Source organism: Cloeon dipterum, chromosome 3 (assembly GCF_949628265.1).
Source record: "Cloeon dipterum chromosome 3, ieCloDipt1.1, whole genome shotgun sequence".
NCBI lineage: Eukaryota > Metazoa > Arthropoda > Insecta > Ephemeroptera > Baetidae > Cloeon > Cloeon dipterum.
Genome location: NC_088788.1, coordinates 30,654,728 through 30,682,575, shown reverse-complemented (window position 1 = coordinate 30,682,575; position 27,848 = coordinate 30,654,728). Strand labels below are relative to the sequence as shown.

Genomic DNA, 27,848 nt, shown 5'->3' with positions numbered 1-27,848 from the left:
AATGACTTCGCTCGACTGGAGAGAGGTGCTATCTTTAAAGACATGACATCACAGCAGCACCCCATCAACGTGTTTGCACCCTAATTTGACTAGCCAAGAGGGCATTAAGGTCCATTATGAGCTATTGATCGTTGTGAGGTCGGTAATGATCGATCCAAGAGACAGCCACACAATTCACGAAGATGAATACTTGCTCAAATGGAGTGCAAACTTGCAAAGCCACCACAAGAAGATGCAATCTCAGCAATGTAAAAATATTATTAGCCACTTAAAAGATTCAACAAAATCGCGGGCGTATTGATTTCTGCCAAGGATGGATGTCCATTTTATGGCAAACGTTTTTTGCTGTCCAGAGATATAAGAGAAACCATAACGAGCGTCGAGTGGATAAAATTCCGTCTCTAGTGCCGGTGCCAGCTAGATTCGCTCGCTTGCTCGGGTGTCGTAAAAAACGACGACTGAGACCATATTTATACAAACCGGCCCAGCGGCGGAAGAAACATACACATTGAGTGGTTTTCATTGGATTGATTCAATAAGTTACCCGGTCAGCGACGCCTCCAGGCAAGATGGTCTTGACCACGACTCCAGTGCTGCGCCCTCCGATGATGCCGAACCCAAGTCCCGATCCATCATTCACCAGGTCGATCACTTCAACTTGCGCCCACTCGGTGTTCAGCTGCAACGAGTCGAAAAACCCAAATTAGATCTGCATGAGCAGGGAGGAAGGTGCGCGGAGGGCGAAGGCAACAAGTTTGGGCGGAGACTTAATAGGGTTGAAACTTTCTGTTTGAAAATTCTCAGAGAAATGGGGAAATGGTCCTTTGAGAGGCAGAGACGGTTGCCAGCAGATCAAAGGAGGCAAAGATGTGATGAAGTAAAAGAGTCTTTACAAATTGTGATTCTTTTTTTAAGGAATGCCAAAGGCCGAATCGAAATTATTATAGCTCAAAATATCAAATCCAAATGGGCCAGTAAAATACAAAACGTTAGAAAATGTTTAGTGACTTTAAAAACACCGACGAATTAAGTTATTTTACACCACAATAAAAACACAAAATACCCCAAAGTTAAATCATCGCCGCAATTCGCCTTGGACGCGGGCTGAGTCAATAAAAGCGACTGCTAGCCTGGTAATTAAGCACTTCTGCTGACAGTGCCTGCAGTACTGAGGAAATTTCCTTCAAGCCCTTCTATTTATTTAAGCGGCTAAAAAGTTGGTGCACCATTTATTTCTGCCAGAATATTATTCCGACAGCGGGGGAGGATTAATAATTGATGGCATCTGCCAGTGCGTGCGCCGACCATCACTCACGCGGAAACGGGCGGGGAAACTCACCACCATGTCTGATCCCGCCTTGGATGTGTCCGATGTAGCCGAAGGTGAGCGCGCTACCGCAGGCGAGGTAGGCGTAAGAGACGCAGGTAACGAAGATTGATCAAGCACGGATGATGGTCTCGGACGTGCGATCACCAGCTCCACCAAGCCACGCGCCTGCTGCAGGATGCTAATGGCCTGCTGGTGAGAAATGTCAGCGTCCAGCGGTTGTCCATCGATGGCGAGGATTTGGTCTTGTACTTGAAGACGGCCGTCTCTGTGGGCAGAAAAAAACAATGTTAGCGTTTCTCATCTGTTACCTGTTGTCTAGGAGTCATTTACACGATTCAGAAAAACTTTCCTGTTTTTTTTGGACAGGCATTGAATCGCTTCTAAGAAGGAAGCTCTTTCTTGGTGTTTTTTTATCACGAGCTATTATTGATTTTTACAATGCCCCATCCTCAGCCGGCTCAAATTACGGCAGTCAACGTTACGAATAAATCAAGTCTTAAGCCGAAGCATAAAATTCCAAGCAGCTTCGGCGCCCCCGATAAAAAGCAAGGGTATATTTATTGAATACAAAGTGCCTGTTACTGGAGACCAAGCTGCATTCTCGTTAGCGGCATAGCCTGTTTTATGAGACGTTTATGGACGCCACAGAATCGGTTGGCACTGATTGTTTAGCATTTTTATTCAATTCCTATGCCGTTGAGCAAATCCATTTGCATCTGCGTACATATACATTCGCAAAATTGTTGCGATAAAAATGCAAATCGCAACCGTGCTGAATTGGGAATTAGGAAATTGAGCCTGCGACTCCGGCAAAAATAAAAACGCGGCATCGTGCATATTCATGAGCTGGAAGAGCGGCTGCCCCTGTGTTTTCCTCCTCGACCCTTGCGCACCAGCACGCATGTGTCGCATGTATTGTGTATTTCATTTGTGGCAATAAACAAAATACGAAGACGGATGACATCATCGCACATGGAGGCCAACTTTTTTAACGTGCCTTACAACCTGTGAATTATTGAGCAACAATTTAATGCTTCTCTCTCTCTCTCTCTCTCTCTCTCTCTCTCTGCGGAGAGAGCAGCTCGGTCGCTTGGACGTGTACCGTGTTGTGTGCATCTCTGACTGACTGAGTGAGGGCAAGATCGATACGCCCGTGCGTTGGATGCGGATCCTGAAGCACGACCGCCAGCACCCAACTTTCAGCTCGCCGACTATTCCGTATGAAGGATTTGGCATAGAAAATTTCGAGAAAATTTTCATTTCAATGTGAATCAAATCTGTATTGCGATTATCTAATTTTCAAAAAGCGTTTTAAAGAGGATGACAAGTTTGAAATAGAACTGGTAGCGTAGGTGACGTCTAAAAATGCTGCTCGGGCCGCAAAATAGTGGCATACTTTCAAATTTTAAAACAGATTTAAATTGTTTACGCACAGACATTTCATGAATTCTTTTAACTTTCTCCTCTTTAAGCTCTGATTGAACCGACATAACAAAATGACCTTTTATATTGTACTTGTGGAACAATGAGGTCGTCATGTACACAATCTTCAACCATTTACGATTGGGTTCAGAAAATATTCCACGTCATTAAAATTTGCTTCTTACAAGAGAGGTCTAAATAGACCACGGAGCAGCAGGGTACTAGAGCTCTTCCATTCCCATCAATTACAGTTTGTTTATTGCAGCAGGAACACCTGGTATCACCGTTTTCCCTCTTTTCCGTGTTTGAATCCAGCTAACATAGAGTCCAACTTTTTATTACAAAACGAACTGCAAACTTTCCATTAGGTTTGTATCGATCGCTCGTTCGCCAGAGGCTTAAAAGACAGAATTTATCCACTGCAAGAACGAACGATTGCCCACTAATAACAACGACCAGGCTTTTTACAGAGTGCACTGAAACGACAATGTAATCAATTTACTTTCGCTCTCTCCCGGTTGGTTCAGTCGTGAGAAGGCTAGGCTCGTTTTTGCACTCGCCACATGTGCGCGGTGTTTGTATGCAGCTCACTCGCTCGTCCGCTTGCGAGCGACGCACTCCTTTCCACGTGATTTCGCCCGCACTCGAGAGAGCAGCCTTGGCGAGCGAACGAGCGAGACATTAATGAAACATTTTTATCACCCACCATTTGACGCTTTTGTCGTTGACAATGACAAATGGCGCTCGGCCCACGACGTCGAGATAAAAATTAAATGAGCCGAGCACCCTTTCAGTGCGGCGGCTCCCCGTCGGCCGGCCGGCCGACCCCCTTTTTTGCCAGCGTCAATATTGTGATGTGAAACTAGGTGGAAAATAATGCCATATAATGGCAGGAAGAGAGTTTCTGCTGCGCCGCTGCATGCAGCCCAGATATTATGATTTATACATGCTGCAGTCAGCTAGCTCTCGTTTCTTTGCTCTTTCTCTCGTCAGCGGGCGGAGCACAATCGCCGAGGCGAAAAAATAAAATGTGCAGTGTTGGATGTTGGCTCAAGTTTTTGAACTGGGAAAAAGGCTGCTTGCCATGTGTTGAACTAGACAAGGGTTCAAACACCCTCGTGTGCCTTTTTTGTGCTGCAGCGTGGCGAGAAAAATGACGGAAGAGTACCGTGTCTGCTATGGAGCATCTATCTTCGCGCGACTGTATGAAAAAGTTTCAAACTTTTATCTGTTGTGTTATGTAATGTTGTTGAAAGCGGTTGTAAAGGAGTAAACTCAGCATTCATGTAAGTGCTTATGAATCAATATATGCATTTCTGCATGCAGGGTGAGATAGGAGTACAGTGTGGTCGCGAGAGACGGGAAAGTTTTCTGTGGCACTAACTGTTCGAAGAGATTAGCCGTGCTTTGCGGCAAAGTGAAAGCAGCTGTCGTATCAGGACCTGATTCAATTTGAGCCCCAAATTTTCATTAAAAAAGTTGAGGAATAAGGCGAGCAATGAAGTGAATTTTGTTCGACAAAATCTCATTTAACGACCTCTCGTGGCTCAGCCAACCGAGGGGCGACAGAATTTCTGGTAGCCCAACCCACAGTCATCACTTCTAGAGCATTTCCCGTTTCCCAAGCGCCTATTACTTTTTATAAGGGGCGCGACCTAATCCTGAAAAGTCACCCGGACACGAGAGGAAAGCTTTAGGCGCTGGTGTATTTCAGTGGACCAAAAGTTATAAACAAGAACAGAGACTGCGGCATTACCATAAATAAAGAATTAGGGTCTTGCGGGAATGAGAGAGCCGGTGGCGGATTCAATCTGCGCCACCACTGCTGGCTGGCTGCTGCTCTTGCTCGAAATAAATATGAACACACAGGTACGTACCGCGCACTTCATAACCGTGAATTATAATGGTCCGCAATAAAGGTGTCTAGAAGGCGAGAATTCCTGATAGCGGGCGAGAAACGCAAGCGTTTCACGTTTTTTGCACTCCGTTTGGGAATATTAGACGAAATTGCGCCAGCGAAATTGACTCTCAGCGAGCAACTACTACCACGATACCGTTTTCCAGCCGGCGAACGAACAGCTTTCTTTTTTAGTTCTCTCTCCCTGCATCACGCAGGCAGCGAGTTAGGCTCTTATTGGGAGAATATATATTAATTTTCCGTGTAGCAGGCCGACTGTTTCCCGAGAAAGATCAATACGCCGTCACATTGTATTACATACATACGCGGCTGGCTTCGGCTGGTGCCGGGAAAGGCGTGCAGTGGTCGCCGCCGATTCAATTCCTGATATACGTTTCGTGATTCGGCGTTGTTTTAATCCCATCAAGCCGAATGGGTGGCATTCACGAGGAAAATTGAGGCAGGCAGGAAGATGGAGTGAGAGAGGGAGAACGCGCGCCGATTTGCTCTCATCTCATTATATGAGACGTCCGAAGACTAGTGCTGGCTCCATTTTAAGTATGGCTGTTTGAACAGCGTGCTGAGATTATTGGCGGAAAGTTTGCCGCAATCGAGAGATTAGCAGGGAACACGCACGGCCCATTCGGCAAGAGGCGTCGTTGGGAGGTCGCCGGTTCGCGTATCGACTGAAAGGGCGGACAGCCAGACACGGCGGAAGCTGCCAAACTTGTTGGGGGGACGATATCGACTGGATATGCAAGAGTGAATGACAGAGAAAAAGAAGATGATGCTAGTTAACGCCATAATTCGTATTCTAGCTTCTATCTAGTTGAAAATTTTTTTTTATTAATTGTGTTTATAATTGTAATCAGCAGAATGAAAAATTAAAAAATAAAACTATATACCTCACAATTCCAGAGAGATCGGATTTTGCCTCGAGGATAGATTGGCCGGAATTGGTCTTCATGATGGTCCCATGCAAACAGGAGATGTGCTCTCCGAAATACTCAATGAGAGTCTTGCTTCAAATGTGCAACAGAGAACAGCTCCATACTCGAGATGAAATTCGAAGCTCAAGCAAACAACTGAGTGAGGGGGGATAAGAAATGAGTCAACTCGGCTGCATTGGCAGGATATTTTTCCAGGGAAAGCAAACACCGAGTCCGCAGATCAGTGCAGTGCATTAGGGTATATAAACACTTCGATCTGAGGAGACGCGACTGCTGAATGCAAATTTATGCAGGTTTCATCTGGCTGGAGGAAATTGTCATCCCGCTTTTGATCTGCGGCGTAAGGACCTCAATCACTCGCAGCGGATATCACGGGTAGGGGCACTCACGTGAGAAAACCGCCTGCTGATATTAGATTGACATTTCTTTTCATGTGTGCCAAGAGGGTTGCCTCAAGGGTGCTTCTCGCGACGACGGGGCAGGGGCGATGTTAGCCAAACTGATAATGGACTTGAGATAAGTGGATGCCCGCCATCAGCACCTTCGAGAGTCGATTTTGGGCGGCAGCCCACTTTTTTGCTCCGCGCGCGGCGAGCGTGGTTTTGTTCGCAGCAGCGCGCCGTTTTACGAGTTCATTTCGCCGCTGCGCGCCTCGGTTGTGATATGATAGCGCGGCGAAAGCGGTTCTCTCTTTACGACTTGCAGCGCAGGGCCGAATAATAAACGCTCAAAAGATTATTATTAGGCAGATGATGATATGCATGCGGCAGCGAGTATTAAAATTTCAACCCCGGCTGCCGGCAGCCAGTCGAGTGGAAAATTGATTTTTAATAACTTCTTTCTCTCTTTCCCTGACGCTCATCCGCACCCACTCGCCGCCGCGCTTTCAATAACACGTGCGCGCATTTGCACTATATCGATCTGCACGTTAATATCGAATCAGCCGGCGCTGGTGCCGGCCGCCTAATAATAGACGCATTGCTGCTTATATACAATTGGCAATTTTGAAGCCGTTACGTCAATCTGAATGTAAACAATCTCGATTTAGATAGAAGCAGGAGCATGAGCAGCGAGTTGCTGGAGTCGACAAAGACGCGCGTTTCATGGATGGAACGAGCCGCCTGCTTTAATGCAATTCCCTTTCGGGAGGAAAATTTAATTCTGACGGATCCACCTGCTCTTTACAGCGTCCTTTGTCGCAGCAAGCGACCCCCTCTGCTCCGATATTATGATGCAAATAATTTTTTACAGCTGCGAAAGGAACGCACGCGCCCGTTAAGTTACACTCTTCCTCTGTGCTAGGTGCCTGAATCATTAATTTTTACGCGGCGGCGTGCTGCAAATCCTCTGCTCGCGCGCTCTTTCTACCGCTCTACCGGCTGATCCTTTTGTGTTAAAGGCGCTGCGAGTATTAAAATATATTTCGTAGAGCGAACGAACGAGTGCAATGCGAGCACGAGCAGCGTGAATAGGCTGCGGGAGAAGCTGCCTCGCTTTCCATTGATGGTAGTCAGGGCGAGAGAGAACTTTTACCCGGCGAAAATCTTTTCAAATGGGCTGCAGCAGTGAATTAATAAAAGTATAAAAAGAAGCAGTGCTTCTTTCAAATTACTTCTTGGCCTGCCATTGAGATTTCCAACTTTTTGAAAGAAAGGGGTAGGGAACGACACCCTTTAACCAAGTTGTGTCCCGAAAAATTAGCACTCGACTGAATCTATTCGGTGGGAGCTAGATGAAAAATTCAGGCTGCTCTGCGGCAGTTGCGGCGCAGAGAAATTCGACGGCACCGCTTTTCCCCAGCAATATATTATTGGAATTGCACCGTGCCCGGCGAGTAAAATTCCATTTTTATATCCCGGCCGGCTTTTTACTGCTCCATCAGTATGTGCAACGGCATTTATTGTGTGTACTGCTGGGTCGAGATGGGGTCTATTTTACGACGGCGGACGCAGAGACAGTGCTGGGCGCTGCTGCAAGTCGTACTCGTGGCCCCCGATGCACACACATGCCGGATGGTATTTCTAGGCAAATAATAATGGGGTTGGAATTGATTGGCTGCTGATCGATTTCGAGCCGGGCGGCCCGGAAAGGAACGAGCGTTTTATTTGTTCTGGCGGAAAACACGCGCGTACTCCAGAGAGCCGAGAATAAATCAAATTAATCAAACCGCCAGGTGCCGTAATTACGTCAGAGCGGCCGAGGAGCAATTATGATAAAAGCAACGTTTTGTGGCAGTGGCTATGTTTGATCTGGCGTGCAAACACTGCCTGCCGGGAGGTAGAAGGCAATTTCACGGTGGTAGTCGTGATTGAAAACCCGAAATCCGGGCAAATAAACTCGCGACGGAGGGTACATGAGGGAGAAACTTTTTTGTGTGCAAATTTCCTCCGAGAAGGGCAACAGAATGAAGGAAGAAGCAAACTTGCTTATCGGAAAAAGTTAAAAACACTTTTAAAAGCGGGCGGGGCGGAAGGAGAACGCGAGATTTAACTGGAGCAGCTTGGCTCGTGCTCGTGTCAGATTATCGATTCTTCCAATCCGGTAGAAGACTCAGTTCGTTTCTCTTTTTTTAAAGGCTCCACTCGCCCAACTGGATGTGTCCCGTGGCATATAAATTAAGAGTTGGCCTCCCGCTGCGAGCAGTGGATTATGAGGACGAAAGGGCAACAGGTACCACGATACCGACAACGGACTTGGGCATTGATCTTGGCCGTGACATCCGAAAGAGCTGCAGGATGACTCCGCAGGAATTTCAATTTCGAACGTCCAATTTCGGGTCTGGCGGCAGTAATTCTGCGAGCTCACGGGGAAAGAAGTTCCGGCCAACCACTTGACGCAAGTCGTAAATTGCGCTGACAGAAAATCCATCACAACAGCTGCCGCCAACGTCACCCCAATATCTGATTTTGCCCTCGAAAGCGGCGAAAATCGGCCAAGTGACGATTGTGTGCGTAATGGAGTGTGAAAGAGAGAGAAATAGATAATCTCGATCTGCGTTCTGGGTGCGAAAGGTGGCTAACGAAACTCAGCAGTGGCGCCATCCGCTCACGCAACAAACGAGCGAGCGGAGACGAGATAGAGATGAGAAAGGTTGATGTTTCCACGCGATGAGGAAATTATTTCTCCCGTCGACCGCCGTCTTTGCTTATTTACTCTGCACAAGGAGAGCTCGTTTTGGCTCAAAGAAGAAGAAGAATGACTAGGAGCGAAAACCTAATCTGCATCCATCGTCCGCAAGACGGAGAAATCGTCAAATTCAATTTGGGCTGGAATTTCGTGATGCTCGGCCGAGGCGAGATAAACAGAAAGTTTCGCGCACAAGAAGCGGCCGGCTCTAAATAAATAGAACGAAAATTAACAAGAGGCATTTTAAAATGGAGCTCGTTCGCTATGAAATTCACGTTTGGCTTAGTTTAACTTGCTCTCGCTAGGGACAGAGAAAGTTTGCAAAGCTGCTTGTTTGTTTTCTGCGTGAGGAAGTGGAAAATAATAATACGCAATTAGAGCGATTAACAGCAAAACTTCTCTTTCTACACACAGGAAAAATGGTGGGCCGAGATTTCCCCCTGATATTGCTGTTTCGTTCGCATTTCATCATTATTGGGATAATGTTTCATGAAGGCAAATCGAACTCTATTATGGCCGGGACTCAAATCAATTAGGGACTGCACAGGAGCCGCGATCAAAGCAAAACTGATTAGATCCCAATTACGAGGCTTTTGTACACAGTCGGACCAAATTTATAGTGATTCGTGCCGCGTCGCTGTAACTAGCCGAAACGCTGATTTATCCGTCCTGCTGAGTCGCGCAACAAATTCAAAACCAGATATTTCCGTCATGGACGGCAGGCGGGCGACTGGGCGCGCCCTATTTGGCACGGAACTCAGGCCATCGAATGCGATTTGGATCGTAAATTCTCAATAAACGGTAAACCGCGTCGAGCGAACGGACTGGTCGTTTATAATAAATTGATGCACGCGCTCAGTGACAATGGCCGACGTTGGATAGGATCCGTCAGCCAGCCGGGGCACTCTGGCACCCCTGTCTGTGCGTGGCGAAAACACGGAATGGCTTTTAGAGCTGCCAAATTTATTCGGATGGTGTTAGGCTCGGCATTATTTTTCAGTGGAATGCACGTGTGTGTATCGCGAGTGACGGCCTTTATGGCAGGGCTTAATTTCAATCGCTCTGTCCGAATGCAGAACAAAGCGATGCTAATGCCTCCCACCGCGACGAGGTTAATCGCACACTCTGTTGTTTGTGCATTTCGCGCGCGACGGGAGCAGTGCACTCGCTTATGTTTGTTCGGTGGCCAATTTTACGAGCTATCTGTTGCAACGCAGAGTGCATAACGACCCATTATTTTAATCTTCGCGCCGTTGGTGGCGTGGCGATAAAATTTGACCGAATTTGTTGGCAGATTACTCGCCGCAAGTTAATTTATACAGTCTTGAAAGGAGCGACCAACGTGGCGAATTCAGGAAGGGTGGGTCTCCCGGGCGAACGGGTGGAGTCCCCAAACCAATTTAAAAATGATATATATGACACGCTCTAAATCTTCCCTAAAAGACCTCTGGCGGCGCCTGATGCTGTGATCCAACGCTATGCTCCACTTTTTGCAAAAATTTCTGCCCAAGACACTGCAAGGAATAATTTTCAGCGGGGAGTGAGATTCGCACTTTTTGCATTTGTGCATGACGTGCATCAAAATGACAGTCACCATCATTTATCTCCTAAGAACATTTACGGAGCAACGTTTGAACCCTTAACAAGATTTTGCCTTAATTGATCATGTTTCTGTCTTGCAAACAGACTTTTTGATATAAAACAAAATCCTGAACATATTGCTACTGGCATCGAGTTTATATATTTACTCTGGTTCAAGCATGAATATTATAATTCAACACAGTTCATCAAACAGCAAAAAAACTTTTACAGTATCTGTACAGAGTAGATATAGTTATTTCAGCTACAGATAATTTGAGGCAAAGCCGCTCTTGTTATTCAGTTCATTTATGGATTTACCGAGCTGAATCGGAAACAACCAGAGCGATTTAGCCCGCTCGCTGACTTCCCGCAACCCGAAGCCATTTTGGCAGAGTCCAATCAAATTGGAAAAACGCGCGTATGCCTCTGGCTTCCCAGCGGAGTCGATTGCTTGTTTTGATTCGTAAATAGCGATAAATAAAACGGGCACGAAATCGCATTAAAATCGAATCACACACTCTCCGCGCGCAAACAAAAACGAGTCGGGGCTCGTCAATGGAAGCCAGCGGGGCGAAATAAATGCGATTGCTAATACATTAACGATCGACGTGCGCGCACACACACGCCATTCTTTTGAGGATGCCGTCACCCACGGTCCTTTGATGCCGTCACGAGCGCGCAGGCAAATTCTTTCAGGCACGGATGTTAAATGCAATCTGGCGCACAAAAGATGTACAATGAATGAAGACAGGGTGAGCGTCGCCGGCTATCATGCTCCAATATTCAATTCAGCCGAGCGAGCGAGCGAGCTTGTTTGATGGGCACAAAAGACCTGCCTGCACTCGCAGCGTAGATTCGCAGATTCGACAAGAATAATATGCGAAATAATTCATGTAGGGCTGCAGGCCAGCGAGTTAGCTGATAATGCCTCTCGCGCCGGTCGTCTACTCTGGCTCTTATCACAATGGAGCCAGAGGTTAGCAAGCACTCATAAATACGAAATAACCAGGCCAATATTCCGCTCGGCGAGCAGGAATCCGTGCGGTGGCCTCCTCTCCTCGTTATTGCCTTTCCAAACAGCCAAAAGCGCCGGAATTCGTGCTCTCTATATACGAAGGCACCCCCGCTCTTGATATTGCAAAACAGCGTATGGCAATAAAAATTCATAGGTGCGGCTGAACACGCGGCTGGTGATGATTGTTTGTTGCAATATTGGAATATCTGCCTGGTCGCCGGCCGAGAGGGAAATACGCAGATAAAAAAAAGTCCAATATCAAAGCGAGCCAGGGCCGGGCATGTCGCTTCGGTTGCGAATGTTTCCGTCCACTTTCCACCGGAAATTCGCTTAAAAAGGCTGACGGCAAAACTTTTTGATTTGCTTTTATTTACCGGCAGGGGCAAAAAGCCGAGCTTTCAGCACCCGCTGCTGGACATTAAAAATCAAGGCCAGCGGATAGCTTTTTGCCTGCAACTTGGGCCATTAATTTGGATGTGCGCGTTGGCTGTTAGCGTAGTTGTTGTTTTGCATTTTTGCTCGCGCGGAATCGCTATCAGCACTTGCAAATCGCTGGACCGTGAAGCCAGACAGCCACCCGCCAGGGGGTGCGGGAGTGCTGCATACAGTCAAAAGGGACCGCAGTGAGTAATGAGCGACGCAGACGCATTGTTTTCGCTGCTCTCTGTCATCTAGGCCGAGAGCGAGCGACACCACGAGGCCGAACACACGGCGACCAACCCTTTAATCTCTTGCATGCGCACGAAACAACCTACTTTTGCTATCGCAGCAGCCTGCTGGAATTAGTCAGAGCGAGCGGACAATTAATTCGTCTAATTAATATTAACAGCAAATTAGCAGCTCGCCAGGTGTTCCCATGATACATGGTCGCCAGCGAATTATTCACCTCGCTTGCTTGCCGCGCCTCCATTTTATGACTTATTAAATTAACGCATCCTCCCAACTGCGAGCTGAAACTTTCGAGGAACAAGGAGGGTGCCGGCTAGGCCGGGCTCGAGAAAATTTCCTGCTAATATGGCGGACTAACTAGCTGCGAATGAGCCCCGCTGTCGTCATTTATCAGGCTCGAGAAATTGGCTCCCTGTATATGATAATGATCCTGATTGATGGCGCTTTTTGCCGCACTTGCAGCCCATTGCCGATCAGTATAATTTAATTGACCTGCTCTAACGGGTCGTCGTGTAGCTTAACGACACGCTGCAAATTCGGGGCATACGGCTGGCAAAATATTGTCGACACGATCGTTCTCAACTTTTATTCCGTGACTTTACGGCGGTTTTACGAGGCTGTTCACTTGGTCAATAAATCGGTAGTCTCTTGCCGCATGTAGAAATGCCAGCCGGCTTAATCTTATTCGCCAACGTGGGCTGAGAGCGATGTTGAGAAACCACACATAAACCTTCCGTCCTCAAGAAAACAAACAGAAAGATATCTTATGAAGACTCGTTATGAATTCATTTTTATACTGACTCGCGTCTCTTATATTTAAAATTTCAAAATGATATAGAGAAAAAGTAAAAATCGGGTTTCAAGTAAACTCTTTATATTATGATAGTTATCGTCACATTCTTCCACTGAATTAACCAATTCTGCATTAGGTTTTAACAGTCTGAACCATTTTTGTTCGTTTCCCAAAAGACCGCAGAGACCAAGTCGGTGAAAAAATTAATTTTTCGAAATGAAGACCGCAAAACAGGCCCTGCAGTCTCTCACATACAGCGAGCTATTAAATTTTTACGAGACGCAATGGAGAAATATCAAATTCCTCGGCGTCGCATGTTTGTCAACTGGTCCCCGGTGTGCGTGCGGCCTTAACCGTCCTCCTGCAGCATTTTTATAGCGACGTGACGCGGCGACAATGGCGCGATGCCGCCGGTCCATGAAATAATGTCGCATCATGAAGCTGCGTGACGCCGACGTCAACGAGGTTGAATAAAACAACTCGATACTGGCGACGAAAGTTAACTATCTCTTGCCGACTGTCACGATTTTGGTTCCGAGGCACAAAATCTTCACCGCGTCTGCAACATTGTGAAATATTCACGCGGCCTGGCAAGCGACGGCAGCGTTCGTTCGTTGGCTGCCGATGCCAAGCTCCGTTCCCCACGGAGCAGCGGAACAAAAGAGATGAAGATTGAAAATTTGGCACTAAAAGATGCGCGCGGGAGACGCAGCGTTTTTCGCGGGCTAGTTTTACGAGCGAGCTTTTCGTTGAATTATACAAATGCGAAATGTGTGCCTGGCATAACGTATCTGATTTCAAGCCTGCGGGCGCATGAATTTACGACGCGATGTGCCGGATTGTTTGCGCAGACTGCTTGGTGAATTCGGCGCGGCGGACGCGCTTTACAATAATAATAATACTGCTTCTGGATCTGGACAAAGAGACTGCGAGATGAATACGAGCAAAAGCTACTCTCTCGCCGGGCGAAATCCTCGCTGCCGATTAAAATTTCAAACTGTTTTGTTTACAGCAAACAATGTTCTTGCTGATAAAATTGTCTTTCAAAAGAGGATACTCCTCTTGCTTTGTTTTGGGAAAAAACCAAACGAGTATGCCAGATTGGTATCACAGACAGAAATGAAATATCGTCCAATTTGGAATTTGACTCTTCTCAAGCTAGCCACATTTTATGTATTTCTGCGACACGCCCTTTTTACCCCAATTGCAAATTTCTCACGTGCTCTCAGAATTAAAATGCCAACGTCTATTTGTGAATTTTTGGCTTGGCAGCAGCTACCACGCAACAAAGAATAAATAATACTACCCACGCTGTCCGTCAAGTAAAATTTTAATAATACAAGCTGGTAATAGCTTCGCAGTTCCTGCAAATTGCTGTTACACGGCACGAGGGGAAGTCAAATTCGTGAATCACTTTAATATTGATGCCAACCACAATACTTTCAGTCTAGCCCAATTGGCAAGCGTAATGCGTTAAAAAGCAATTAATCTCTTATAGTCCCCTGGAGCGGGCACTTTTCCATTGTTGAATGATAAATCGCCGACGGGAAGAAATGCGGCACGTAACAGTATCAAAATAGTAAAACAATGAGGAGCAGAGGTCGACTTGGGAGCGCGCTCGTCTCGCACCCAGTGTGGCTCGTCAGTACAAAAAATCAATAGGCCAGCGCGACTAATTAAAAACGGAGCGCGCGACAGACCTAATTAAAGCTCTAGCGCTTTGTGAAAATGAAGTATCGCGGAATAGATTTCGTCCCTCGGCAGTGTAGCGAACGTATTTTAATTCGGCCGAGTGCACGCTCTAAATAATGCAAATCTCTGTATCAGCAAGCAGGCTGACGCGAGCTGGAGTAATTGCTGGGTATGCAACCGGGCCGACACATTTACTGCACGGGTTGCATACCCCGTCAAAGCAGCCCGGTTGCAGGCGCAGCTGAGCCAGTACAGTGCAATCAGCAGCTAGCCGACATGCATATGCATGTTCTTGCAACTCTCGTTGGGCGGAAAACCCGACGGGCAAAGTAGAAACGTAGCGTTTTCAAACAGGAGGTGGAGTAAAGGAAAATCTCCGTTCGCTCTAGTTTTCAAACATTAACACCATCTTTCTTATCGATTTAAATCCCCTTGATGCATGCTCTATCATTAGTTTTCACATTTAATCTCCGAGCAGATCAAATGCCTTCTGTGGAAAAAAAAACATTAGAGAGCGAATTTTGCGTCAATGTAATAGAAAATCAGCCGTTTCACTGCGCCTACGCATAACATTGTAAATGTCAAACGACGCAACATTTCCCCGTGCAGAAATAATTGGACGCGTGCGGCGTCCAACATGACGCCCACAGGAAACAGAGATTCAGCCGGTAAATGGAGGAACACAGTTCGTTTACTGGGAGGCCAGCTGATTAAACGGTTTAATTAATCAGAACAGACCACCGGAATAATTGCCCCAGCAAGCGAATGAATGCATAAATAACAAATAACGCGCACCCGATTGAATTAGCGCCGGGAGCGCACGAGAGTCGGGGTGAGAGTGAACGGCAGGGATTAAATCGAATATAAAAACAGCGAGCGACAAGCTCCGTGAGAGTGAATAACAATTTGCCGCCTCTGTGTTTTGTTCGGCAGCGGTGGCGGCGGCGGAGGCAACGACGGCGACGGCACGGCTTTAATAACGCGACAGCATACATTACTGATGGCTATTGATCGAGCAGTATAAACACGCGGACTACAAGAATGATTAATAAAGTGGCCGGTGACGTCAGTGGGAGGGCGCAGGCCGAATTATGTATTTGCTGAAACGACCACAGGGTTGACGAATCTCAGTGCACTTGTCTGGCTGGCCCAAGAAAAACGAATAAATTTTAATTACAAGACAGCACGTTAATATTGCGAGACGCCACTACTTGCTCTCTGAGGAGAACATTTATGCAAATTAACCCTATTGGGATCGCAGTAGATAATGACGTTATATGTACAGTTTAAACAACGGGGAGATGCCACGGGAGAAAAGACGGAGATGACGAGCTGTTGCCTGCTTGCTTGCTTCCCGCTACCCGAGAGAATTTTTCCGCTCTGAAAGAGTGGGCGAGGTGAAAAGGCCGTCGTCAGCATTGTGACAGTGTACAAATTCACAAATTTGCGGTCCTTTTTTCCCTCCTGGAAAAGGTGGTTGCGACCCGACGGGGTATGCTTGTTTGACGAGGGGCACAGAGCACGAATGTGTCCACGAGGCAGAAATAAAGGAAAATAGCATCGCACAATCTACCTTTTGTCTAGTTGTGAGACAGTTGTTACCATCCATTTCCAGCTCCTTTCTCTGCTATTCACTCGAGTGGTTTCTAATATTACCTAGAACTCGAATCTAAAACCAACCTCATTTTATTTGAATTGACAAAACGCGTTCTTATCTCTGCCTGCTGTTAGTCAAGAACTTAAGTTCTTTTGATAAATCGACAAATCCACTTCCCCATGAATAGCATCCGGCTCACTACGAGAAGAGTAAATTGAGATGAACCGCTACTTCACATTTCCATTTCACTCGAGGGCGATAACTCTTTATTGCGCCGTCGAATTCGTAATGTCAATTAAAAGCAAACAAGCCAGCTACAGCGCAGCACTATTTTTGCTGCAGCCCTTTCAAAGCACTTCATGCAGACGGGAGGGCAGCGAGAGGGCTCGGTTACATCAGGATTTACATTTCCACGCCCGCCTCGCGCGCTATCTTTGCTCAGCTAACTAACTGTGAGAGCTGCTGGATGAGGAGGCGGCGCGCATCGAGCGCAGCCGAGGCAAAAATTATAACACACATTATCATAGCAATGCTGGCTGGCTGGTTGGTTGGTTGGTTGGTTGGTTGGCGCACTGCTCCTCGTGCGGATCCTGCACTGCGTGTTTCAAACTCTTGGGTTGCTCTCCGCACGAGCAAGAAAGCAAACAAGATTTAAAAGCCCCCTGCACAAAGACAAACTCTGTGGAGGGGGTTTGCTTGTTGCCAAAGGATTTGGCAAGCAGGTTTATCCTTTGTACGCGATTAATCAGATCAAACTACAGTAAAGTAGTGCAAAAATTGTCCTTACAGTGCTAGTCACGCCCGAAAACTTTGGACCAAAATTTATGATCAAACAGAATATTAAATTGCTTGGTTATTTCCAATCTTAGATGGTCAACTTCGTTACAACAACCACTTTTAACATTTTAGCGTTGTATCCCCACATCAACTAAAAATTTTAATTCATCAAACACGAAATACCCATCCAACTTCTTGCTATGATATAAAGTAACTTTATGAAGAGGGAGATTATTTCGTTACTCAAGCCAGCCGTAGAATCGCTTAAAATCTTTTAATTGGTCCATTATATCCATCTGTAAATAATATAGCAGGCAGCACTTAAGAGAACTTGCATTTTACTCATTCCATTAAAGCAGCAGTGGATCCATACAAATTTAAATAGGCAACTAAAAGACACTTGTTCGTTCTGCCGGCGCTGCAAATGGAACAGCGCGCGTATGGAGTAATAAAACGAGATCGCCCCGCTCTCATAAATATCAAAAAGGGCCCGTCCGTCTGGTGCTGCAAGTAAGTAGTGCCATTTGCAAGCAGTGAGAATGATGTTCTCTCGCGGGCAGCATAATGGAATTGAAATTAGTTTTCCTGCGAGTGCAGCGACAAAGTACCAATATGGTAATCCGCTGGATGGCTGCTTAGTTGAGCTGCCTACTTTTTCTTATTGGCAGCCGTCCAAGAACAACATCGGGGGAAAAGAGCGATCGACTGTTTGCTTTTAGAAGGCATAACTCGGATCAATCCAAGTCGGATCGTGGCATGAAAATAATTTGTGGCGGCAGATGTGCGCTTCGGAAAGAAAAACACAGGCCTCAGATTGAAAACTAAAGGATCATCGCTGAATTTTGGGAGCAGCTCCCACGCCAAATTAGTCGTTGCCGTCATTTCTTTAGGCGTAACGAGACGCCCTGAAAGAAATAGGGTTTGCGATTAATTAAAGCGACGTCACCGCTCGAGAATAGTTCCTTCAGAAGGAACTAATCTCGTTTTTCAGCTACAAGCAGTTGTATCATCATTGGCCCTGACTTAAACGAACCGAAGAGCAGTCTTCTAAGTTTTTGATTTTCTGTAATACTGTCAAATTCAGGGGAACGGAGGCGAATTGCCGGGGAATCCGAACAATGCGTTAAGTGAGCATAAATCAATAGCCGGGAAAAGAGAACGGCAGCATTAATAATTAAATTGCCGTGGCGGAGGAGCTGAGTTATTTCTCTTTCATGTGTCGGGCAACACATCCGACGGCACAAGAGCGAATGGAATCTTTCGCCCGTAATTGAATTCCTCCATTAGAAACAAAGCCTGCGCCTGCCTGCGAGCGGCGCATTAATTCCCCCGGTGGGCTAAATTATTCATTGGAGGGGAAAAAAGCAGAAGGAAAATCACGGAACAAAGCAGCAGGACACGCCGTTCAAGAAGTCGGTTCGGCTTTTTTATGCTTGGCAAAACGGTACCTCGTGTGTCGAGCGAGATGATGGAGGCAACATCTGGCGCTGCAATATTATCCTCTTTTTCTCATCACTCACGGAAAAGAAAGGCAGCGACAGGGGATGCGCACGAGCGAACGAACTTGTGTCTTGCCTAAATACACTCAAAGCAGAGCAGTGGAGGGACTTGGCTGGATCCATCAACTAGTTAACTTTGCTGCGCGGACTGATGCAAAATAATTTATGCGGCGGGCAAATCTCTGCAAACAGCATTACTGCTGCGCAAAATTTCAGCCGTTTTCAAGACGGATCGATCCTGCTGCCGCTGAGCACTGACAAAAAGTTGGGACAAGAAGAGGCTACTCCTTTATGGCGCCATATATTAAGCAGGCTCGTAAAAAAAGAATTGCAATTCACTTCTACGTGTGAGCAGATATCTACATATATATGTCCGTTTGCAATTTCATGGATCCGACGTTTAAAAAAGAATTATTGCCTCACTGTTGCACGACAGGTTGACAATCTTTCCTTACTCTATTTAAAATGGGAAAAAATGCACGAGATAAATCACAAAATTGAGACTGGACGCTTTTGAAAGGAAGCAGGCATTTATATCTTAACGGGGAGCTTTAAAAAGCGTAAAAATAACTTCCTGCCCGTTAAGCAATGTCTCACATTTAGCGCCTGTAAGGGAAAGGTCTTTAAAAAATGAAAATAGAACGAACCTCTTTGAAGATCAAATGGGAACTTTTCGTCTTTTCACACTGTTGTAATAACCATGATGCTACCTTCTTACAAACTGAATGTATCCTAAAGCGGTGAGAGGTAAATTTGGTGAGAGAGACGAATTTCTTGCAAGCTGCTCGCGTTTTTACCTCAGTCGAAACAATTGCAAGCCGGGAACAAAAGGTTTATTTGCACCTTGTCGTGCCCATTACTCTCAAGATAGCAGAAACATGTACTTGGTGCGGTGAGTCTGAGAGAGGGTTGACAAATAGCCTGGCAGCCAACCATCTGTCACACTTCTATTTATCTCTTTGTTCTCGCGCGCATAAACAATTACTGCGCGCAAACCTTGTGTGACCCGGAGCCACTATATCCTACAGCCCTCCTCCAAATGCTTATTGCAGGGTTGCGGAGGAAGACGGACAGGAAAGGCGTGCTTCCGAAGCACGAGTAAGTAAGCTGATTATACACCAAAAAGCTGAAAGTCGGTTCCGAACCCTCACTTCATCGCCCGGTAATTTCATGCAAATCGCATGCGTTTCGTGCCATGGAACGGTATAAATGTGGCTCACAGTCGAGGCCAAATGGCCATGTGAAAAGCTGGAGAAATTTAGATCCCGAACGGAAATAAATATGGATGGCGATGAAAATGATTCGAGATAACGACTTCTACACATTCATGTTGCAAAAAGGCGTGATTTAACGCGGAGATGTAAATCCAGTAATCTTTCATCGCCAAACGGATCGAAACTTGGCTTCTATTTCAGAAAGCATCAAATTAACGTTTTTGTTCTCTGCTTGACGGTGATTTGCTCGATTTGAACTTGTTAGATTAACTTTTTGTGGCAAATGAGCCTTCAAAATTCACCTAACAAGTTGGCTTTTGCTGAATCATAGCACGCACCAGTGCAGCAACTTGTTCACGTCATTCTCCACCGTGTATCCCAGCATGAACCATAAATTTATACAAAAAGCTGATCTCCCCAGCGGCAGGGTCAATTTAAAAACAAGGCGGCAGGAAAAGCAGCTTGCTAGCACAGCGCGGCGGAAATTTCAAATCTCCATTAATCTCGCCAGGCGCGTACATTTACTGCTCGAACTGTGCTTCCAAGTCCCAAATGATATTTTAATTACCTCTAATTAAATTTTATCTACGACAGAGGCACATCGCAGTTGTAATTAGGTTATCAGAGCCCAAGGAAAGCCGCCCCAGGCGAATTAAGAAATTGGAAACGCGGTCTTTTCGTGCGGAGAGTGCCAAATTAAATTTGGTCTGCGGGCACAGCCTACAAAGAAATACGCTTCCGCAAACGCTGCCGGAGGCACTTTTCACTGTAGAGGCGAACGACTAAACACAAAAGGGCCTTTTCCGGCCGATTGGGCCGCACGGCTGTCGGCGGTGACAACGATTGAACACACGCCTCTGCTAATTTATTGAATTAGCGCACGCGGCACATAAGTGTGCGCGTCGGGCAGCAGGTAAACCATTAAACTGGTTGGCTGGCCCCGGCTATAAACAGAGAAGTGACCATTATATGGTGGTCGGGTGGGCTAGCAGGCAGGCACGCGGACGCTGGGGCGGAGGGCGGGCAAAAATAATGCAGGCGCAGCTAAACAAAACACACAACACCCGACCTAGTGTTATCACGCGTGGAAAATCAATAGCGGAAAAGAGGAAAAAGAGAGAGTGCGAGGGTCGCTCGGTTGTGCACGGGCGGCTGGCTCGCGGAGGAACAACTCGACCTCACTGTTTGGATTGTGTATGTGTGTGCGCACAGCAGTCGAGAAATTTTGTACATACGCTTGGTGCACGAGACATGGTGCCGCGTGTGTGCAATGTAGGAAAACGGGGCTATGGTGACGGCCATATTGATCCATCAATAAAGGAAATAAGGCAACGGCATGAAATAATAAAGGCGATCCGAAAGCGTCAGGTGGCTGAATGCCGTGTGGGATTTGCAAAAAAGAGCAGCCCCGGAGCTTTTCTTAAAAGAGAAATGTGAGGGTTTTTTTTTCAAATATTGAATTGCGAAGAGAAAGGAACTCTATTGAAGAAACAAAACCAATTGTTGTTACATTACCAAAGCAAAAGCTTGTCTCAAGTTAGTTTTTTGTAAAAAAAAAGTGAGTCATGGTGAGGCTGTTTTAACGAATATATTTTTTTTTAATTTTTTTTTTCTATGACATTCCATTAGGAATGCTGTTACAATCACTTGTAATAAAGGCAATAGCAGAATTGGCAAATACGTAAATTGTGTAAAATGATTGATTTATTTTAGTAAAAACATCTTTCCCTCTCTTCTTTGATTATTGCTTGTATTTTGTATTTGCAAAACTGTGCGAAAGCGAACTTGTGTGCAGCATGAGTGCGACAGCAAAGCGAGCAGCTGCTTCGCCCTCCCAATTTCTCCACCTTCGATAGGTGCCGCAGGGGGGTTAGCTGAGCTAGCCCACGGTAGGTCAGGGAACAATAGATCGGATGGCCCAAATTGTCCGACGGGATCGCACGCAATCGCACGTTACCTGAGCAGGGTGCGACTCCCACTGCAGACAACGAAATCTTTGATTTCGGATTCGACGTAGCATTTCACTCCAAAGTCAGGAATTGTAAGTCTAGATTTGCATTTCCAACTTTTCGATGCTCCTTTTGGGCTTCCGCCAGTGATTGCTTCGGGCACCACAATTATTTTAAGAGCCATTCTGATTATCCCTCGTCCACCACCCTGTAGGTGTCCCACGTGGCCAGTCCCTGTCAGAAGTCCCTGGTCCACGCGGAGCCCCACAGAGGCGTCATATCAGCGGCCGCGCGTACACGTCACCCGCGCGCGCCGTGACCTTTGCCAAACTCATGGTCACCCGGTGGACAACACCAGCCTGGAGAGAGCGGCAGCATCGACAACTTTGTGGACAACTGTTTAAACTACTTTTGAACTGCAGCTACGTAGACGGAGCAGCCACCGCGCCAACACCCAAGAAAAGAAGTGTTGAGTAAACCTTTTAGTGTTGCGCGTCGTTATATTTCATTATGGCATTTCTATATTTGTAATTTTCCCCTACTACACTTCAATTTTTTTAATGTGAATTCGTTTGATTATAAAACAGCAGACAAACACTCGAACAACACGCCAGTCTTTTTATTGTTCTCACTTGCATAAAGATTGCTGTTTTTCCAGTCAAATAATAATAATCAGCGACCTAAATTCCATTAAATTCTTTTGTGTCATTTTTTGCGATGTTCCCATTTTAATCTATTTTCCTTGAAGGGCAGGGAAGAACCTAAGCTACCTTTGGTTAGAGCACTTAGAGTCATAATTAAAGTAGTTTAATTCTGACGCAGATTTTTTTGAAATTAGAAATTTTGTTAATTTTTTGAAAAATTAACTGGCATTCTAAAAACATTTTAACAGCACACTACGTGTTGTGACAATGCCAAAAATATCCATCTCCTAGGTTTATTTGAAAATTTAGCACCAAATAAATATATCAATTTCAAAGACTGTATGACATTCAGCTACTAGAAATTATATAACAAATCCCACGTTTCTCAGTTAATCAATATTTTTCGAAACAAACAAAATTGCGTTTGTTTTCGCAATGGTGCGAAGCCGTTTTTACAATATTCGCCTACATATGTCACTGAGGACAGGCGTGTCGAGTCCGCAAGTTTGGAATAAAAAGCCGTTGTCGGTCGTATATCATTTTATTGGTGCGTTCGATTTAACTTGCGCTGCGATTTTAGCGCCACATAAATTTCGTCCGCGAGTAGCCGTAAATCACAAAGATTGCAGAGCAAACGAGCGATTTATTATATTTTCTGCTTCCTCTGCGCGGTGCACTACCGCATGCATCGCATCTTGTTGATTTGCCCGCCAGTACAAAAGTGGCAAACACACACCTGTTCCAGCGGCATTTGTCTAGTGCGTCTCAACGGAACAAAATCCTTTTAACTTTCACACAGGCGAGCGTAGTATGTGTGCTGAGGAGCAAAACAATCTCGCTGATGTGTTTCCCTCCCGGAGCCAGAATGAATAAATACACATGCTCTAACACTTTCGCGAGTTTCGGCTGCAAAGTGCGAAGCTTGCTGTCGAGAAAGCTTCTCAATAGAGTCTCATCAGGAAACCGACCCGTCCTCTAGAAACCCTAATAGAACAATTAAAACTTTTTGTAGATAGGAAGAAACTTCATTGCTGGCGCGCACAACTTCTTTCTGACATTCCTAATTGAATTTGAGCAAGTAGTATAACGGTAGGTGGTGCCGACGAGCAGGAACAAGTGGCCCACTCGCACTGCTGGAGGAACAATTAATGATAGCATCAGCTTAATAGGACATGAATGACGTTGAGGACAAAAACTGTGCGACAATAAAACTGCAGAAAGGACGACTGGGAAAAATAAACTGCCCTTCCTACGGCACCGCCGACCTTGGCCAAATGTATAGCGTGCCACTTGGAAGCAGCAGAGAGCGGGAAAGAGACGCTGCCAACCGGACCATTTTTTTGCTCGCGCATGTTGATGGGCCGAGAGTCGGAATTAAATAGCAACTGACTTGGGCCGTAAAAAAGTGATCCAATGGGCCAGCCAGCGGCCGAGTGAGTGCCGGAAAATATCCCCCAAGTGGGAGGGCGGTGCATGACGTGTGCATCCGTCTCATCCAGACGGCGGCTCCGTCACAAACAGCCCCGACAGATCAATTTCATTAATTCGCTTTTGCATCTGTAGCCTGGCAGCCGGCATGATTGCCACTCGAAATCAATTTGGCGACGGCAGAAATATTTCATTTCACGAGCGACACATGTCCCGGCCATAAAGTGGCCGCGCAAAGGGAGATAGCGCATGCCATCAGCAGCGTCGTAGACTCCTGAGCCAGCTTTGGCAAAGACTAGTTTTTCCTCATTTCTGTTAGCCAGCCAACTTTGTTGTTAACGGCCTTTAGCTGTGGCTTGTGCCAACCACTGTACTCAAGAGCAAAACTGGAAAAATAAGAGTTGTTGTAAATAGTGGCCTCGAGATTTTCATGGTGCGTTCATTTTACTTAGCACTCGAATAAATCCTTATACTATGCTGATGCTCTACAAAGTCATCACAAGTTCAAGTTAACGAGTTGGCCTCGGAGGCATCACGGGTTACGTGTCTCAGCCAAATTCGAACAACTCAGGAGTCTAGCTCGCCAGCGGCGTGTCTTTTCAAGCTCTCAAAGGGAGGGCAAATGACGTGACGCGGCTGCCACCGCTGACCGCTCAATATCTCATCTCACGCCATCCTGCCCCAAGTGCATCCTTCCTCGTTACACCCCCTCCATCTATTTAGATAAGATTACCGCGCGCGCGGTACACGGCCTCCTTCCTTCCGCCAGTCCGTTTCGGTTCTGGCTGCTTGGCACAACAACGTCAGTGACGGCATTCACAGCCGGGGATCTCCCTCGGCAGAGCCCAAATTGAAAACAAACACTGCCATCGAGCCACCACCACGCTGCACTTGGGCCTGCGGATGTAATTTATAAATGAATCTCGAGCAAACATTTGCGTTTATCGCGCCCTCCTCCGCAGAAACAAATCATGTGGAGCCAGCCACCGTTTGAGGGATCAATAGTGGAGGTGTGTAATATACGCCGACACACACAACTCATGAATAATGCCTGACAAAGAGCGGAAGCTCTGATTATCTTTGCATGTAATGAAGGGTTTTAAGTGTAAACAAAAGGTATAACGCGCAGCCGGCAGTGCACAGATTATTAGAGACGAGAAGCCTGGCATTTCCAAGCAGATAGACAGGCTCCGGGCCTTTATGAATTCAACATGCATGTTCGAGATCCGACTTGTCAAAAGAGCATAATATATGTGTCTACGAGGCAGCAGCCGATTTTGAACTTTCCGAAGGAGCAGCATGTTGCCAGCACCAAATAATCTTCTTATGATATTGAATCACAAAGGGCTCAGCGCTGGCTAAACTTGGTTCGCATGCATGCAGTAATGAGGAATTTATTTTATCATCGTCTGCGGAGGCGAAAAGTTTGCCGCTGCGGAAAATATTGATGAGCTCGAAAATCAATCCAAGCAGTGGCGTCTTCGGGAGAGAAAAAGAGCGGTTTATGCAGGCAAAGAGAAGAGATAAAATATAAAACTAACTTTTCGTTTTGGAGACGGTCGCTTTTGAAAAGACGAGCCAAACCAGATACGAGAACCAATTTTTAGTTAGCCCGGCCGACAAAGGCGAAATGAGATCGAGCTCGGTGAATCGACTTTCCCGTTTCGAATGAGGCGGCAGAAGAAAATTAAAAAGCCCCCGACCGCGCGCGCCGGACGCTTTTCCCAATTTCAATTTTTCATAGTCATTTTCAGCAGAGCCCCTCGTATTACGCGCCTTCGCGACTCTCTGCGGCGCCGGCTTTGCAGGAATATCAAATAACCGAAGAATGAGATACGCACAAGAGCAGCAGTGGCTCAGTTCCATCACACCACACATTTTTGCTCCATGCCGCGCCGGCACCATACGTACAATCTCATTTCCTTTTTTATCACCCGCTGCAAATGCACTCCAAAGCAGCACCTGAAGAGGCGTTTTGGGGCTGACAGGCGGTGGGTTGGGCCTCAGCTCACGCCTGCTTCCACTTCAATCGTAAAATGAGCCGGAAACATTCGCGTAATGCAAAAAGACGCGCACATTAGCACCCATTAAGCTAATTGCGGTGTTCGCTCGCTCACTTGCTCCATTCGCTCGTTTGCCTACCAAATCAGTGGTGTGAGTGTGCGCGCAGATTAAAAGAAGAGAAAACGGGCTAAGGGCTGCCTTATGGGGCTGTTAATTAATATCTACCAGTGCAGATAAACGCCGCCGCCATGCAGAGCATCATTTATTATGCACGGAGATAATAATGTTACAGTCGAGTGTGTGCTAATTCACGAAGCACCCAACCAACTTCCAGCAGAGCAATTTCCAATTAGACTATAGTACACTGGTAGCAATTAATCGAACCTTGTGTAGCGTCGTCTCTGCCTTGCACGCATGACAGTGTTAATTTTAATTAGATTCAGTTAGTTTCAGAACTCTTACCTCAATTGATTTCAAACAAAAACTTGTTGGTAGCAAGGAAAAAAACAGGAAATGCTGCTTCTCCGTTATTAAGATTGCTAAACCTTCAAGTCCATGATACAACACGGAAAAAAGCTTGTCGATGAGAGCAATGCTACAATTAATTAATGTCAAGTGTACGTCCATATTGAGCAGACTGTAACAAATTCAATTGTGTTTTTCGAAATGCGTCAGATGGTAAAATAATCTACCGTGACGGTACAAATACAAAAGCTTTGTGGGTAATAAAGCCAATTCTCATCCAAAGAGTCACCAAAGTGCACCATGCACGCACAGCTGTTGTGCACACTAATTGCCTTCAATTCAGTTGTACTCTCCACGAAATATAACAATCGCATACAACATTATTAACGGTCGCCATGGCTACGGACACAAAACTAGGCAAATAATCGCCACTTGCACTCCCGAGTCGTCTACTTTGACAAAACTGAATTAGCGAACGAAACTCCCTTCTCCGGCACCACCAAGGCAAATGGGAGCCAATAGCGCAGAGACCTGGTTTGCGAGTTGCGCCCAGGAGGCGGCGGCCTCTCATTATCATTCTACTTAAGTCACTCCTGAAATTAATTACTCCGAGCTAATTCTCTCTCTCTCTCTCTCTCTCTCTCTCTCTCTCTCTCTCTCTCTCTCTCTCTCTCTCTTCTCTGGCGGGGCAACCGGCTTACTTAATATCAAGTTACACCGAGTTTTGTTTTGCTGACTGAACATTTGGGCCTGGAAAAACGTGGCCGCTTTACCTGCCACTTTAACCGCAAAGTAAACGCTCCCCGCCCGCTCCACTGCAGTTGGCCACCGCCATAACAGGTCTGCTTCTCGTGTATGCAAAAGGGCTGAAATCGTTTCCCTTGGCGGACAAAAAAAGGGAGGAAACCGCGCGCGCCTTAACAACACCAACCGCAAGAGGGGCACGCCAGAAGCGACGGATCCGTCAAAATATTAGTTTTCTCTTGTTTAATTTTTTCACTGCTGCGCAACAAAGGCTGCACGTGCGTCATTTCTGCTCATTCCGCACGTCGTCCCCGCGCCACGGCGCCGGCAACGACAGCTTTTTCCGCTTTTTGACCCGGCCACACGTACTGCACCGCTTGCTTTCGGCTCTTTTTGCACGTGCAGCCGCATCACTAATTTGAGTAGACTTCAAAGCGGGCGAAACTCTGGCACGTTTTTCGATCACTTTTCATTTCTCGCCCGTGCGAATGGGCCAGCTGAGAGAAACAAAGGGGCAAAAGTGGGCGTTCGTGCGGATAAAGAAAATACGTTTTTTCCACTGCCGAAGCAACACTTTTACACTTTTTCCTTTCACTCTTTCCTCTGCCGTCGCGCACATTGTATTGATCCCTGGTCGAATTTTCCTCACAAAAGGTGCTGTGCTCAGTTGATAGATTTACCAATTTGCGTGCGAGGAGGGGAACAACAGAAGGACGCATTTCCCTCCCACACACTCCGAGAGGACTTTTGTCATTGTTGCGATGTCGCGTTTTATTTTTCCAGCGCGTTTACAAATGGTTGCAAGATGCTGCGAGGCCCGCAAAAAATGTTCTCGGCGGAGATAGGGAAATCAAACGAGACGTGAGCATAATATATATCTAGCGGCTGCGGCACCACTCGCCACGGCCGACTGACTCGGTGAACGAGTGAGGAGCGATCGAGTATACTGCTCAGAATTTTTCATCTTTCCTCTTTGCATGTTTTTTTCCAAAAACGCGCTCGGAAAGTGATTAGAGATATAAATTCCCAGTGGCACATCGCCGACCGACGTC

General features: G+C 46.3%; 1 protein-coding gene across 16 annotated transcripts in view; it reads right to left on the bottom strand.

Annotated features, from left to right (window-relative positions):
- The window catches only part of LOC135940050 (multiple PDZ domain protein-like), a 110,964-nt gene that overhangs the window by 74,241 nt on the left and 8,875 nt on the right, over positions 1-27,848 (bottom strand). For all 16 annotated transcript variants that reach the window (XM_065484699.1, XM_065484707.1, XM_065484709.1 and 13 more), the window contains 2 exons: positions 1,340-1,595; positions 545-679 (listed from right to left, as the gene is read on the bottom strand). In XM_065484699.1, coding sequence (XP_065340771.1) covers positions 545-679; positions 1,340-1,595 — 391 coding nt within the window. The remainder of the gene's footprint in view (positions 1-544; positions 680-1,339; positions 1,596-27,848) is intronic.